The following is a 15,010-nucleotide window of genomic DNA, read 5'->3' on the forward strand; positions in this document are numbered from 1 at the left end:
CCCAAAATCATGACTCAATGGCTGTTACAATTTTCAGAAGGTTTGCTTTTAGTTTTGGGTTTTGAACACAGGTGATCAGTCCATAATCAAGCAACAGTACATACATTTCCAAGCCAGGTCAGAGTCACAAAAGCAGTGCAAGATTCAGGCAGAGGTTTCAAAAGGTGTAGGCAAAAACAGGAATCCAAAAACACACAAACTAGATCATACATAGGATAAACAGAAACAAACAATTGCTGGAACTCTGAAACACCCAGGAACACAAGACAATCTGGCGGAGAGTGCAGGGAAAGACACATGCCACCATGACACTGAGAACCCAAGGAGCAGACATGCAAGCCACACCAAGAAAATACAAATATACTACAAAAAGAGGGAAAATAAGGATTTACTAGAAAACAAGGATAACAGAACACAGGATGATAACGTAAGTTGAGACCACCATTTTTTGCTTTTTTGAGACCATTGTCTCTTGTGGTAACATACAGTTATTTGCACACAAACCTAGAGATTTGACCTGTTAGATCCACTAGAGTTAGGGGTGGTTACCCACTGTGTGTCTTCATTTTTATTTCTACATGTGTTGTAAAAGTAGGGGGCCATTTGACTGTATATGTTGAGCCTAAAATAAAAGTTTGGCTTTTCTGTTTCTGAAAGGGAGCTAACTCAAACCCAAGAAAGTGAGGTACCTTGGAGCATGTTACCATGGTTACAAGCGTACAAAACATGGTCAGGAGCAGGTTTTTTTTTTAATAAATCATAATTTTATCTACATTTCCTTCTCTTTACAGAGCCAAGATGTTGTTTCATATCTCCTTATTCATTCATTCAGTCTCTGTAATTTTATTGAACCTCTTTTAATCAGGGTTCCCCTAGGTGAGTGGATTAAGGAAAAACTCCCCATCATTTTCTACCAACAATACTTCACTTAAAGTTTTGTCATCCATGGAGCATTAAATTTTATACTGCAGCTGCTAAGGTGAATAAATTTGATTCGCCATGGCCCCGGTGGACATACAATAAAAGCAGAATCAGTGACAAAGTCACGCTCTCTCGCTCTGGCATTGGAATTTGGTGTTAAAGCAAGTCGGTTGATAATTTTGTAAGTACATCGAAGATGGAATGGATCTAACTGTGACAGTATTAGAATGATACACAGAGATATAGACATACAGTTCATGACATGAAGTACTGGGTCATAAATATGAGAGTCAGCCTGAAGAGAGGCAAGGAGGGAGAAAACCTGCTTTGATCACATCTGTGCCCTCCAGCAGTGTGGTCCTATATAGCATCATAGCCATCATATGGTAGCTGAGAGTCCGTTTAGCTTTAGCTATACCTACAAAAATGACTGGACCTATGACTATAGGCCCTATCACACTATGGCTAAACCTAAACACAAGATGGAAGGCTTTAAGCTGAATCTTAAAAAAAAAAAAACAAACAAAAAAAAGCAGCACCTGAATACCCCCAACTTCACCTTCAGTTAACATAGAGGCGTGGCTCAGCTACTACTCAGCATAGTAAATGCAGAGGAACATAGCTGCTATGTGCAAGCTAAAGAGAATGACTTCTTAGAATCATACCGTTATGTATTTCTGCCACCACTGGACTAGAGTGTGCACAGAAGTTATTGTGCTGTGTGATATCTTTACACCCATGTAGCAGTGATTCGTCAGAATCCTGTTCGGACCGACTAAGGGAAGCACCCAAAAGCATGACTGTCAGGCAGGAAGTAGAGTTCAGGAATTTTACTAGGAGAATGCAGGCAGCAGTACACAATGGAATAGGCTAAGACAAGGTCACAAAAACAGGCCAGTCCAAAACACGAGTAAAAAAATCTAGGGTAAGTTAGCAATGGTCATACACAGGGAAAAACACTCTCTAAAAATAATTTCTGGACGTTTGGCCAAAGAATACAAGATCTGGCAGGGAAGTGAGGGAGACACACACCTTAAAAACACATGAGAGAGGAGACGATGCAACACAGGTGAAACACATGAGGATAATCAGGTAAGGGAGCGGGGAGAAGGGGGGGGGCTACAAGGGAAGAGGAAGACAAGCTACAAAAACGGGAGTAGGAAAAAGAGCTACAAAAATAATATATATATATATATATATATATATATATATATATATATATATATAAAAAATACCTGACAAATCCTAGTCCCAAGATATATCAGCCTATTAAATTGCCTTGTGTTAATCTTCATTGTCATTTGTACTCATTTTAAATATGCAGGTCACAAATAATTAGGAAAAAAATATTTATTTATATACTATAAATGCTAGTTGGATACTCTGGATTCTATTGACAATGCTAAGCTAAGCTAGCAATGGCACTGCCAGACTGACACAAAATGTGTGTTATCTACCTCTAGGGTAGATGGTGCATAACCCGATTTTGAAGAAGAAAAGAGGGTATTTGTTTCTCATAGCTAATCTGGGAGCTTGTTCCACGTGAGAGGTCCCTGAATGCTTGGCTCCCCCCATTGTACTTCTGGAGCTGCTCTCGATATGCTCCAACCCAGTCGTCTTGACATCACAATTTGGTCCTTGTCACTCAAATCCATCTTCTGCCTATTTTTCTTGCTTCTACCATCAACTTCAGAATGTTCACTTGCTGCCTAATATATCCAATCCACTGACAGCTGCCATGGTAACCAGATAATTCACCACCCATCAGTGCTCATAATGTTATGGCTGATCAGCATGTGTGTGTGTAATTTATGACACAATTCATTTTTTCCCCCTACATGGTCCCCCAGAAGTGGTAGGATGTAGTCTGGGACAATGCTATACCTATATATCAAAACACTAGAAAATAACATAAAAGGTGGAGAAAGCATTGTGGGACAGATCCCTGATAGCTAAAGGCTGAGCCCAGGATAGTAACACCAGCATTCAGATCACAAAGTAAACACAGTCTTCAGATGGACCTCTCATATTGATTCTACTTATCCTCTTGACCTTTCCTCAAGACACTGACTGTGTCTTTTCTGGCAGAGAAGACACATTCTTTTTTTTTCTTTTTTCTAAGTAACTAGATTCAATAAGAAATGTTGCTTCCAGTTAATTAGGTGCTAGACTAGGTGTTAAATAACAGAAAATAACCAATCTGTTCCCGCAGTGTGTTCAAAATAATTAGCCTTAGCGCACCCAGGCAAATATAACTGCATATGACGCCTTTATTCCTCTTTGATCAGATACTGATACATTGATGAAAGAGTATAAACATCATTCTGTCAAGCTTATGTAGCTTTAATGTTAATGTCCCATTTCTATTCAATAAATCACATTTATCTAAAGAAGTCCGCTAAAGGTGATGTGCTTGAAGGTTGAATCATTATTTCACTCCATCTTTAACATGAAAAGCTGCCCCAGAATATCCTTTATAACAACAACACCCGTTCTTGAGCTCCCTTTAATCACACATGAAACTGTGACCTTAAGGCTGAACGTATTGATTGACAGAAAGTTGTAATATACCATTGAGTGAGTATTACCTCATAAGTTGCATTGTCTGGGTGACTGGAGCGACATTGTTTGCCCTCCCTTATGTGTTCGCAGGAGTCAGTTGTATCAGGGAGAATGGCGAGTCGGCCAATATGACAGAGTGCCTGCGATGGGCTGGCCCCTTGCCCCCACAGATCAGAGTGTGCCGAGTAGCCTGCAAGGATGACTGCACTCTAACTGCATGGTCCAAGTTTTCTGAATGTGGAGGATGTGGCAGCTCCCGAAGCCGCAAACGCTCTCTTACAGGTAAGTTATTCAGAGACACAATTTCATATTTGCTAACAAAATTGGCCTCTCAGGTCTCTTCACATAATTGTTGTATTGGTTTATTGACACAGTTGGCAGTTACTTAGGTAATAAAAGCAGAGAAGATATCTGTCATGTCTGATTTTAAACTTTACCTCAACTCTACGCAGACCCCGTCAAACTTGCCAAAAGGAATTATTCCTCAACTTTTTACACCACATTGCCACATATACTTCATATTCAGGAGGTTGAAGCAAGGCATCTGGACTTGTAGTGTCCAGATGCCTGTCAAAGTGCAAAAGCTTTTGAGCTTCTGCACTTTTACACGCCACAATCGTTACAATCCGTTACTGTAACTTTCTTCCACTGTTATGTCAGGTCTAAATTAAGTCTCTCACCGTTTGTAATCCCTTATTTCTGAGCAGATGGCAAAATCTGAATTACACGCCGTGGTTGCAGACCAGGCTGGATACTATTTGTCTTCATGAATATTTTATCCGATGCCGGAGGGGTTGTAGTAAACATACCCTGTCTCCTTCTATAATGCTCTTAGAATCCAACACATGAAATCAGCCTCAGCTCGGTGGTTGAGTTTGAGGGCAGAGAGTGTGCTCATGTTCATTGGCTCATAACGGTCATAATAGGTCAGTATTTCAAGACGTTTCATGCCATTTTTTAATGCTTACTTAAATTTCTCTGTCAGGGAAACTGATGGAAAGTAAACTCACTGTGGGTTTTAAGCTTTTTAGCATGTGGTTAAGGAAGCCTGCAGCAAACCAACCCCTATATGCTTAGATAATACAGCTAGGCTGTAAACCCTCCTTAAGCCTTACGACGGTACATTCTGTGTATCTAAATTCAGTCATTTCAGTCAAGACTGCTTAACACATTGAAGTTCAGTTGTAGTTCATGGCGTCCATCTCAAAGTTAGCTCATGCGAACATGAATTTAACACTAATACCTGGAACTGAGTAGGAAAAATATGGAATTGTTAAGAACTGGAAGACCAACTGTTAATCACTCCAGTGCTTTTATTCCTGGAACAGGAGCATTCACATACACAGACAGAAGTCTCTGATGGAATACTTCTCTGAGCAGCCTCTCTGTCACAAGTAAGTCAGAGCCATACACAGTTAATGAAAGGTCACAGGAGCATAGGTATAGTTACAGGTCATTCCTTAAGCATAAGGTCAGTTAATACGTTATACTGAAGTACATGGGGAGGTATGCTGCATACTTCCCAGAAAAGGCTTTCACTAAGAACAAAGAGCACATGTACCAGGATTGGAAATCTCTGGCACATTCCTGATTACATACATTCTGTAGTTCAAATAAATGCACATTATGACTGGTGTTTTTGTCTAAATATAATGTTATTTAAATTGAACAAGCCAAGTTGTATTATGACATTCATTATCCATAACACCAATGTTTACACAAAGTGGGCTTTAAAAAAGAAAGATATTAAATCCCTGGTTTTATGTTTAATATGTTACGCTTTCTGATTTTACATTTATTATTCACGCAAAACTCAAATATTTGAATAAGAAGTCCAGTGTTCCATAAATATGATTACTAAACTACACTGTGTGACCAAAAGTTAATGGACACCATGCGCACCTTTTGTTGCAGTCTACTAGATCAGCAGCTAATGATTATTTTTCATTATTAATTGATTGTCCACGACTAATCATGAAAAATCATTCCTGTTTCCAGATACACCATTCCATAAGTACATTCATAGACTATGCATTGCAGCTTTGAAGCATAAAATGAGGATTTATATGATAACTTGATGATAAAAAAAATTAAATAATTGTGTGGAGGAATCGGACACCTGGCACAATCACCTTTCTTTAGATTTTAGATAACTTGTTATTATTTAAACAAGATTAATTTGGTCTTCACCTTTTTAAACCATAAGAGCATTCTTTCGATCAGACCAGTGTTTTGTGTTTTTACCTTTACATGTTTCGACTGCTTAGCATGTTAGGGTTATGGGTTGCTGCTGCCTTAGTGGAAGAAATTCCACAACTCTAAAAACATGCTTTGCCATTTGTTGTTGAATATATGCAGAGAGACCAAATACATCATCTTTATTTGATACCGATATACCAACAATGAATAAATTATGCTATGAAATATCTGAAATAACTGAAAGCATCTTTCTCATATCAGCAAAACATACAATTTAGTTCTCATTTTTGGTAAACACTGTCTTTGCTGTGTAATTACAATGTCACTTCTTGATGCGAGTTCTGAAAACTATTTACAGGACAATTTTCTAGTTTGTTTTTTCTAATAAAAGTGGTTATTTATTGACATTTGAAAGACATTTTCACAATCTGAATCAGTCCCCTGTCAGAAAAAAAATGATATGACCTCCCAAAAGTGTAGGGGAGTACTATTGCCACAATCTCCAGTGGCATGTTGGGTGCTGTATGGGTTCTTAGGCATTAAATTCAGTGAATTATTTCTTTTACAGATCACAAGAGTCAGAGTTCGTGTGTATCTTTGTGTATTTGTAAGAGCTTAACTGCAAATAAATGGTTATGCTACACTATCCAGCGTTGTTACAGAGACATTCACAATTGCTCAGGCTCTCCTCTTTGTCAGAATAAGCGTTTAAGTACCTCATGTATCATTTCAGACCGACTTTATATATATATATATATATATATAAAATACTACAGTTTTAATGGTCTGCTTGCTACCTTGAGTTTGGTCTGTTGGACCTTTGCTTTATGTCTTTTTAATTGTGTTTTTTTTATGTTAGAGAAGAGGCAGATTTTCACTGACTCCCCGAATACCATGACCATATTTGCCAAATGTCATGCACCAATCAGCCATAATATTTTGAGCACTGACAGGTGAAGTGAGCAACACTGATTATCTGGTTACCATGGCACCTGTCAGTGGGTGGGATATATTAGGCAGCAGGTGAACATTTCTTTATTTTTTTTCCTCAAAAGTGGATGTTAGATTTGAAGGATTTGACAAGACCTAAATTGTAATGGCTAGACAACTGAGTCAGAGCATCTCCAAAACTGCAGTTCTTGTAGGGTGTCGTGTCAGCAGTGGTCAGTACCTATCTAAAGTGACCAGAGGAAGGGAAGACAGGTGGAGCGGTGACAGTGTCATGGGAGGGGACAAGGCTCACTATTGCCCTTGAGATAATAAGATAAGCTACTGTAGCTCCAACTGCTAAAAAAAATGCTGATTCTGATATAGGAAGAAGGTAGGCCAGCTGACACAGTCTGATGCTTTGTGAAATGTTATGCTGGTAAACCTCAGGTCCTCCCATCCTCCCATGGAAGAACAATAGAAAAACACCTCTAAAGCCTTTGCCTCCAGTGTCTCTAGATCTCAATCCAAGCATTTGTAGGATGTGCTGGACAAACTGGCTTAAGGGTATCAACCATAATGTTATGGCTCATCACTAAATATGACACCAAGTTCACTGCCAGGACTATAGGCTGAAAAAAATAATTGAGAATTTCACCTACTTCCTGACCTTGATGAATGAGAGCATCCACAGATATAATTTCACCCACATTAGTCACCGTTTGGTTAGTTTTTAAGAATCAAAATTGCTTGGTTTGGTTAAGACAGGGATCATGGCTAATTTGATTTTTAAGTGGTTGCATATATGAAACACTAGTGATTTTGATCACTTCACATCTGCCACAACAACTGTGGTGAGAGATTTTGTGCTGTTTTATTTTAGTAGAACAGACCATTGTTATGTTGGACCATGGCCAATCCCTTAGAGGTGTCTAGTCACCTCTTTGTGTCAAATAATTTGCGAGAATAATAAGCAAGATAATGTGCGGCAAGGTGGTCATTATGGCAAAATTAACCTATTCTTGGGAAATCAGAGTCCGGCATCACCCTTGTGGGAGTTCATTTAGTTCTAATGACCAATTTGTTACATGTTAATCCCATATCTATCAGTCGAGTAGCATAGCAACATTAGCACACAATAAATGTTTTACAGGCATTGGGTGCTTTCTGGCCAGATGAGAAGCAGGTGTTCTTTCACTCACTCTCCCCACAGTCAACTGCACTGAAATCAGTTCAATTGACCTGCTGGGTAGTAGACTCACGAAGTCACAAAACATCATATATTTGCAGCTTTTAATGTGGTTTAAAAAAACGAATCATGAATTACTGGCAGGTTATGCATCAAGCAGTCAGTAAATATTAAGGAAATGATGCGTCTTACAAGCCTAATTAACTTTTACAACCAATCACTGCAGATGAAAAATGGAGTCTGAACCTGTGTGGGACAGCCTTCCTGTCTTAGCAGTTTAAAAGCTGATGTCAGATGAATGACAGCAAGGTGTGGTACAGTCACCTAATCAAGTGGAGGAAATCCGTCATCTGTTGTCTGGCTATTGACATCTTTGTCAAGCCAATTCATCCTTGCTTATACGCCACAAGTCTTTGACTAGTGTAGCGTACAAAGATTTGTTATGTTGTGTGACTACACTTCGAATACAAGTTTGCACTCATGCACCCAGGGTTTATATTGTAAAAGTGTAATACTAATAGTAATTTTTTTGATATAGAGAACAGGATTTTAAATTGGCTTCACACAGGGCACCAAAAATTATGTAGTGTACAAAGGTTTGATAGCCTCACAAGGCAATAATTAATGTTGTGTGATTACGCTTTGTATACAAGTTTGCACTCATTTAGAAGGGGCACCACCCAGGGTTCAGCCTGGGATCATAATACTTAAAATTATAGAAAATCAATTAAATCAATCTCACATCAGAGGCTGTAAGTCCTCAACTTTAGTGATCCCAGTTCTCATATTTCAAAAGAATACATAGAACAACTTGCTCTAAAGGATAATATATTTATCAACTACAGAATAAAACATTAAATGCAGAGTAAAAATGAACAGATGTACACAAAGAAGAAATAAAAAAGAAGAAAATAAAAGAATCAATGGTTAAGTTGCCATTTAAAAAACTAAACTAATCCTAAACTGTGAATTAGTGTTTGAATGTAATTATTAGAATTGTGACATGAACTCTTATCAAGGTGCAGGTGTGAGGAGGTTGTAGCCTACTTTAGGAAGGTTGTGGAGCTGGATGCTCACTAAGACCAGTACCCCGGTGCTGGTGCGACCATCCTCTCCCGAAGGCCCCTGTGTTGCTAGGCAGCAGATGTCACCAGGCTCTCTTCCATGCAGTGTTGCAAAGTGGAGCAGATGTCTTTCTGTCATAACACTGGTGTGCTCAGGTCATATAGGCAACTGGATCTTACTGCAGGTTGTGGGTTGATGTGAAAAACTAAGATTCTCTAAAAGTCTAAAAACACATGGGGAAACACCAGGAAGACGCAAACAGTCTTAAAAAAAAAACAAAAAAACAAAAAAACAAATCTGATTTAGAGGCAAGGCTCAAGATGGTGTTCGTTTGGTAAAGGGGTTACCTTAAAAATGCATAAAAGATAAAACATGGCTCTGTGGAGGTGTCTATCTCTACTTCTCTTTCATTTTGGGCTGAGCTGGACTGGGCCAGTCTCTGAGAGGAAGAAGTCTCTTCATATGATCTGTGTTGTTAATCTGATCCTCTCTTATCTGTACTGTGTATCTGTTCTGTGCCTGATCTGAGTCCCTGATCTGATGAACAAAGCAAGTGAGTGTCAGGGTTAAGAGATTTAGAGGACTCAGGCGCAGGCAGAGAGGCAGTGTTCACTGACCAGATTTATTTCCAGAGCTCATCCCAATGGGGCGAGTGTACAAAGGAACCAAACAGAAAACAAAAACTCAAACTGGCTCGGTACGAAAAAAAACTGCTGGAACTCATGGTTGAACACACACAAAAGAAAAACACAAGGAAATACCAGGTAACTCACAAGGTGACTCACAAGGTAACAAAACGATCCGACACAGACAAAGGGGAGCACAGGACTTAAATAGACAAAGGACACAAGACACAGGTGGAGCACATTAGGGTGGGGCAAGCAATCACAAAAGGCGGGAAACATGGGGGAACTAAAACACATGGGGAAACACCAGGAAGACAGGACTTACAAAGTAAAGGAGTAAACAAGACAAGACCAAAGGAAACGTAACACAGACATCCAGAACACAGGACAACATAGGGAGCACCAATGTATCATGAAACTCTAAAAATACAAAAATAACCAAGAAGGAGTAATTCACAAACTCAGGATCATGACAGTGAGAAGTTTTATCTCAAGGTTTTGGGCGTATCTTTGGGCTAACTTATATATATATATATATATATATAGAATATATATATATACATATATATATATATATACATATATATATATATATATATATATATATATATATATATATATATATATATATATATATATATATATATATATATATATATATACATATATATATATATATATATATACATATATATATGGAGTAACTTGTCATTTCAGACAAATTACTCTTTATCACAACAAGGCGAGTTGGTCAGAGTTCTACACAGAGTGCATTGACAATAAAAGTCTTGGAATCTTTCGCAGATAGATATTGCATGGGTTACATTTAATTGTGAAAACAAACTGGATGTTGAAGGTGTAAAAAACTGATGCCTGTGTGTTTCTTTCACCAGTAATGTGGTTGTCAAAGTGAAGTGATGTTGCACTTTCACTTTTCAATCAACCACCAGCAGTGGCGTAGATTGAACAGATTGTTCGTGAATTGCAGTGCGACAGCAGTGAGATCACACTCTGTGAGGAATGTTTGCAATCAAGCCCACTTCAGAAACAGATGGGCTGCTCACTGACTGGGCATGCAGGAGGCTCAGGACACCCAGGATCCATGAAACAAATAGGGGTGTATATAGCACAAGTACAGCTAGATTAAAACTGCACCACGTTTCTTTTACCAGTTTGTTTTGTGTGTGTATGTGTGTGTGTTCTCTCCATCTGGCTCAGGTCAAGGAATTCTGTTAGCTCTTTCATTTTAGCGTACACAAGGTGTTTACTTTAATTGTGACAATTACATAGTAATTTGCTTATTCTTTGGGGACTGCAATTCATTAAAGTGTTGACTGGCTCTGTTCTTTTGGGACCAGCAGGATTCATTTTAACCAAACAACAAGAAAATAACCACCTCCAAAGTAATATTGTATAAATGTACAAACAATGCAATGCCATCTGTTCTTTATACAGCAGCTTGCGTGTAATCTGTTTCCTTTAAAACAAGGATATGTTTATTTTTAAAAGCAAATAACATTAAGGTTGGATTAAAAACATTTAATTTGGTGTTGTTTCTGGCTTCATACAGTCAGTACAATCAGTACACACACACACACTTAGAAGACTTAGAAAACAACAGCCGGTGTAACTATTTGACTATTTGTTTTTAGCCAACGTTTGTCAGTAATACAAAATACTATTAAATGTATGTAATAATACTAATGTATCAAGTATGCATTACATTATTTCACAGTCAAATTGGTGGTGCATCATGATTGGAAAGCTGCATTAGCACAGGCGAGATGACTCTACCTCACTCAGTGAGGCTATGCTAATCATAGGAAGAAAAGTTAATCATAAAAAAGCTGAGCAAAGCATGCTATCTGTGAAACACATTTAAAAAATGAAGTGTAATGTATAAAGAAACAAAAACAAAAAACAAATATAAACAAAATACTGCATTCAAGCATAGCATCTTCTATCTGTGGAGCATGGTGGTGGTAGTATCATGACTTAGCCTTGTTTTGCTGCATTTGGATCAGGACAGCTTGCAATCATTGATGGAACAATGAATTCTGATTCATATCAGAGAATTCTGTGTGTTTTGAATGACCACTGAATGAAGGTCTGTCCATGTGTGCCTGCTCATCCCCTTTTTCCTCTCTGTTCGGAAACACACACTCAACAAAAACACTCACAACCAGCAGTGTTACAAACACTGACAGTAACATGCAGTATTTTTTTTTATTATTATTCTTTTTTTTCTTAGTCTCAAAATAGTGCACAAAACAACACGAGGAAATGAGACAGACAGGACACAGTCAGGGAGCATCTCCATCTTATAATGAGAATATTAGCACAGATGCAGTGTTTACGTGAGGTTGGCTCTACTTTTTTGCATCTTGCCAGACTTTTACGTAAACAAAAGCAGGTGGTTCTGATACAGTGTCTGGCTCAAACATAATGAGGAAGACATGACATGTGTGCACTGTTTTCCTTATGTGTTGATTTGCTTCATGAGACAGTCCCATTAACTGCAGCCTATATATTAAATGTTGGATATATATATTTGTTGCATTTTTTTTCTAGAACATATTAATTGTCTTATGAAATGCAGTATTTGTTTTGTATTGACAAGTATAAGGAGCTGTTGACCCTGGTGATTTACTGGAGCAACACTAATGTGTCACTGACAGCAGGGTATTTTCAGACAGTGAGGTGAGACATCATAGTTTTTACAAAAAACATAATTCCATGATGCAGAACAGACAATCAATCACGAGGAATATTTTAGAGCTGTTAGACAGCTTGACAGGTTGTATGTGTGACTTGTCCAGAAATAGATAGTCTTACTATCCTGACCATGCATATTTATGACATCATCATATATAAATGATTAGGACAAAGGACTTGTAGCTGATGCTTTAGGGAGTACAGCAGATTTTAAAGGAAAAATTCACTACTTAAACAGTCAGTCCATTGTGTAATCCATTTACTTATTTATTTTAATTCATAAGGGATTGTGTATATTAAACAAAAATGTTACCATTTGATGCAATGTACAAGAGTTAGCCTACGGCTAATCTTCTACACAGTTCCACACAGCGATAGAAGAACACTGAGCAAACTAGAAATAAAGAAGCAGCCCGTAATACAAATAACACATTTATACATCACTTATACACACCTCTTGTTACTGTATATACACATAAAAAGAATGCAAGAAGAAAAGACATAATACAGCTGTGTACATAACACACCTTAGAGAGCAATTCTGTTAATTATTTCAAAAAAGTGGAGTAGTGTAACCACAGAAGAAGCTGAATGCCCAGTATAAAAGAATAAAATAAAAGATCTTAGGAGAGGCATAGCCGTTTAAAATGTATACAAAACAGAGTTTTGAGAGTAGTCTGAATTAAAAAAAACACATGTTCATATCTGCTTCCACAGTACTACAGTTTCTAATCATTACAATTAAGGGTGCTGTACATTACCAGCCAGTGCATGTTCTCTTTTCTACCTTCTTTTCCTTTTTTTCTAAAAGGATCAGAATCACTGATGCCACACTTAAATAAAAAAAGCAAACATAACAGAATCCAGCTCTCTCCCTCAGGCTTTTGCAACATTTTCTTGGCTGCAGCGGCACTTGATTGCAAGCTTTCACCTGCACTTATTCCCATTAACCACAGGACGGAACGCAGCTATGTAAACACTGGTCGTTTCAATACAGGGATACAGGGTTATAACCTTCAGCCTGAGGCAGCCACTTTGCTCTTTTCTGTGCAGTTTTTAGGTTATCTACTGCATGCAGGTATACCACAATGTCATCCGCGTACATGCACTGAACTGTCATTGAATGTTACTTCCTGTGTAGATAAAATAACGTTGCACCAGTTTCCAAAGGAAATGGAGTGTGTTTTAAAGGAGTATATCCTCCAAGTGATAACTCTTGTTCTATTGTATTTTAGCTAGTTTGGCAAAAGGCCATGATTGAGGAAAAGTTGAAATAGCGTGATGTGAAACACAACGCCTAATCACGGAGTAAAAGCGCATCAGAAGTATCAGAGCCTCACTGACTAGCAACATAACTGTGTGAGTTATTTTGGCTGCTTTCCATTGTCTGTCTATTCCTCTACTCTACTTGTCAGTCCCTAGAATCAAAGACTGTGCACTTGTGATCATTAATAATAAACAGCGACCACTATGTGTGCTGGTGAGAAGTCATGGGTAAAATAGAAAGAGAGGGAATAAATGTGCAATAAGCAAGAAGAATTCAAGAGTATTCTTTTAAGGGGAGAGATCTGTCTGTGTTTCTTCCTCAGTGGGGGTACGCCGCACTGCCGCAGTGTTTTATTCTCACTCTCACTTCTCTTCCTTCTTCTAACACAATGACTGTACGTGCTGTGCCTAAGTATAGTGCATTTGCATACAAATGGCATACAAAAGGTTATAAGTATAGAAATTATGCTTCACTTGAATACAACAATAATCCTGTTTGTATTGTCCATTCTACCACAGACACACCGTCAGTAGAATTTTAAAAAACAATTACCGAGGTCTAACCTTCGCTATGGTTGTGGTGACATTACACAAACACTTAGTGTGCACCATTCCCTCAAGGGGCTTGAAAATAAATAGAAAAATTAAAGTTTAATATGCTTGCAAAAAAGCAGCAATCGTTCCCAGGGGTTATTTAGGCTTCACGCTAAGAAAAGGGGGAAAACTGCTTCACTTACACGGGTTCATTTGTTATGCTTCTTGTAGCGAAAATAAAGTCAAACCATAGGGCATAGAATGGAGTTAGATGAACCACTGAATAAATTGATTCACATCCATCCTGGCACCAATTTGTGGTATGTAACGCTGTTATTTGACTTGCACTGGAATCAGTCAGAGGTAAAAAGCAGTAAGCACATTTATGTTTTTAGCCACAGAGAAATACATTATCCCCGACGATTTAATGGCCTTTTTTTCTCAGTGTGAATGTAGCTTTATTCAAAAGCATTATAATAAATGGTATATAAATGTAGCTCATGTATCTCCGCTCACTGTTAATGCTTTAGTTAATGTTCCGAACTGTTCTCGTTCGATGGCACGTTTTACATCGCCTTAGAGCTTCTTTATTTCTGCGGACAGCTGTGTTTGGGCTTAAATGCGGGTGAGAATAATGAAACAGTAAGCTAGTTTCTAAACCAATCCCGTTCCTTGTGGAGTCAGCAGTGAAAAGTAGAGGAAACGATTCCCTCCAGAAATTGCAATGGTGATCTTATTAGTCCAGTCCCAGAAGTAAGCCAGATGCTGGATTTTACAGGATACCGTATGTGAGCAGTTCAAGTACGTGTTGGTTGTTCCGTCACTTAGCTCACAGCCACAATGCCATAAATAAACAATTAACACTCACTTTTTCTTAGCTATACTAGTAATCTAGTGTGTTTAACTGCTGACATTGAGGGAATATAAATGCGTGATTATGAATAAATGAACAAAAGGCATTCAGTTTTCTCCTTAATAAACAGCTTTTTGAACTCAAACAATAAAC

The 15,010-nt window shown here is 38.1% G+C and overlaps 1 protein-coding gene across 1 annotated transcript in view; it reads left to right on the forward strand.

The window, feature by feature from the left end:
* Positions 1–15,010, forward strand: part of thsd7ba (thrombospondin, type I, domain containing 7Ba) — a 165,404-nt gene that overhangs the window by 107,324 nt on the left and 43,070 nt on the right. Inside the window, exon 13 of the mRNA XM_028393596.1 lies at positions 3,574–3,765. Within this exon, the coding sequence (XP_028249397.1) occupies positions 3,574–3,765 (192 nt within the window). The remainder of the gene's footprint in view (positions 1–3,573; positions 3,766–15,010) is intronic.

Source organism: Parambassis ranga, chromosome 21 (genome assembly GCF_900634625.1).
Source record: "Parambassis ranga chromosome 21, fParRan2.1, whole genome shotgun sequence".
Lineage (NCBI taxonomy): Eukaryota > Metazoa > Chordata > Actinopteri > Ambassidae > Parambassis > Parambassis ranga.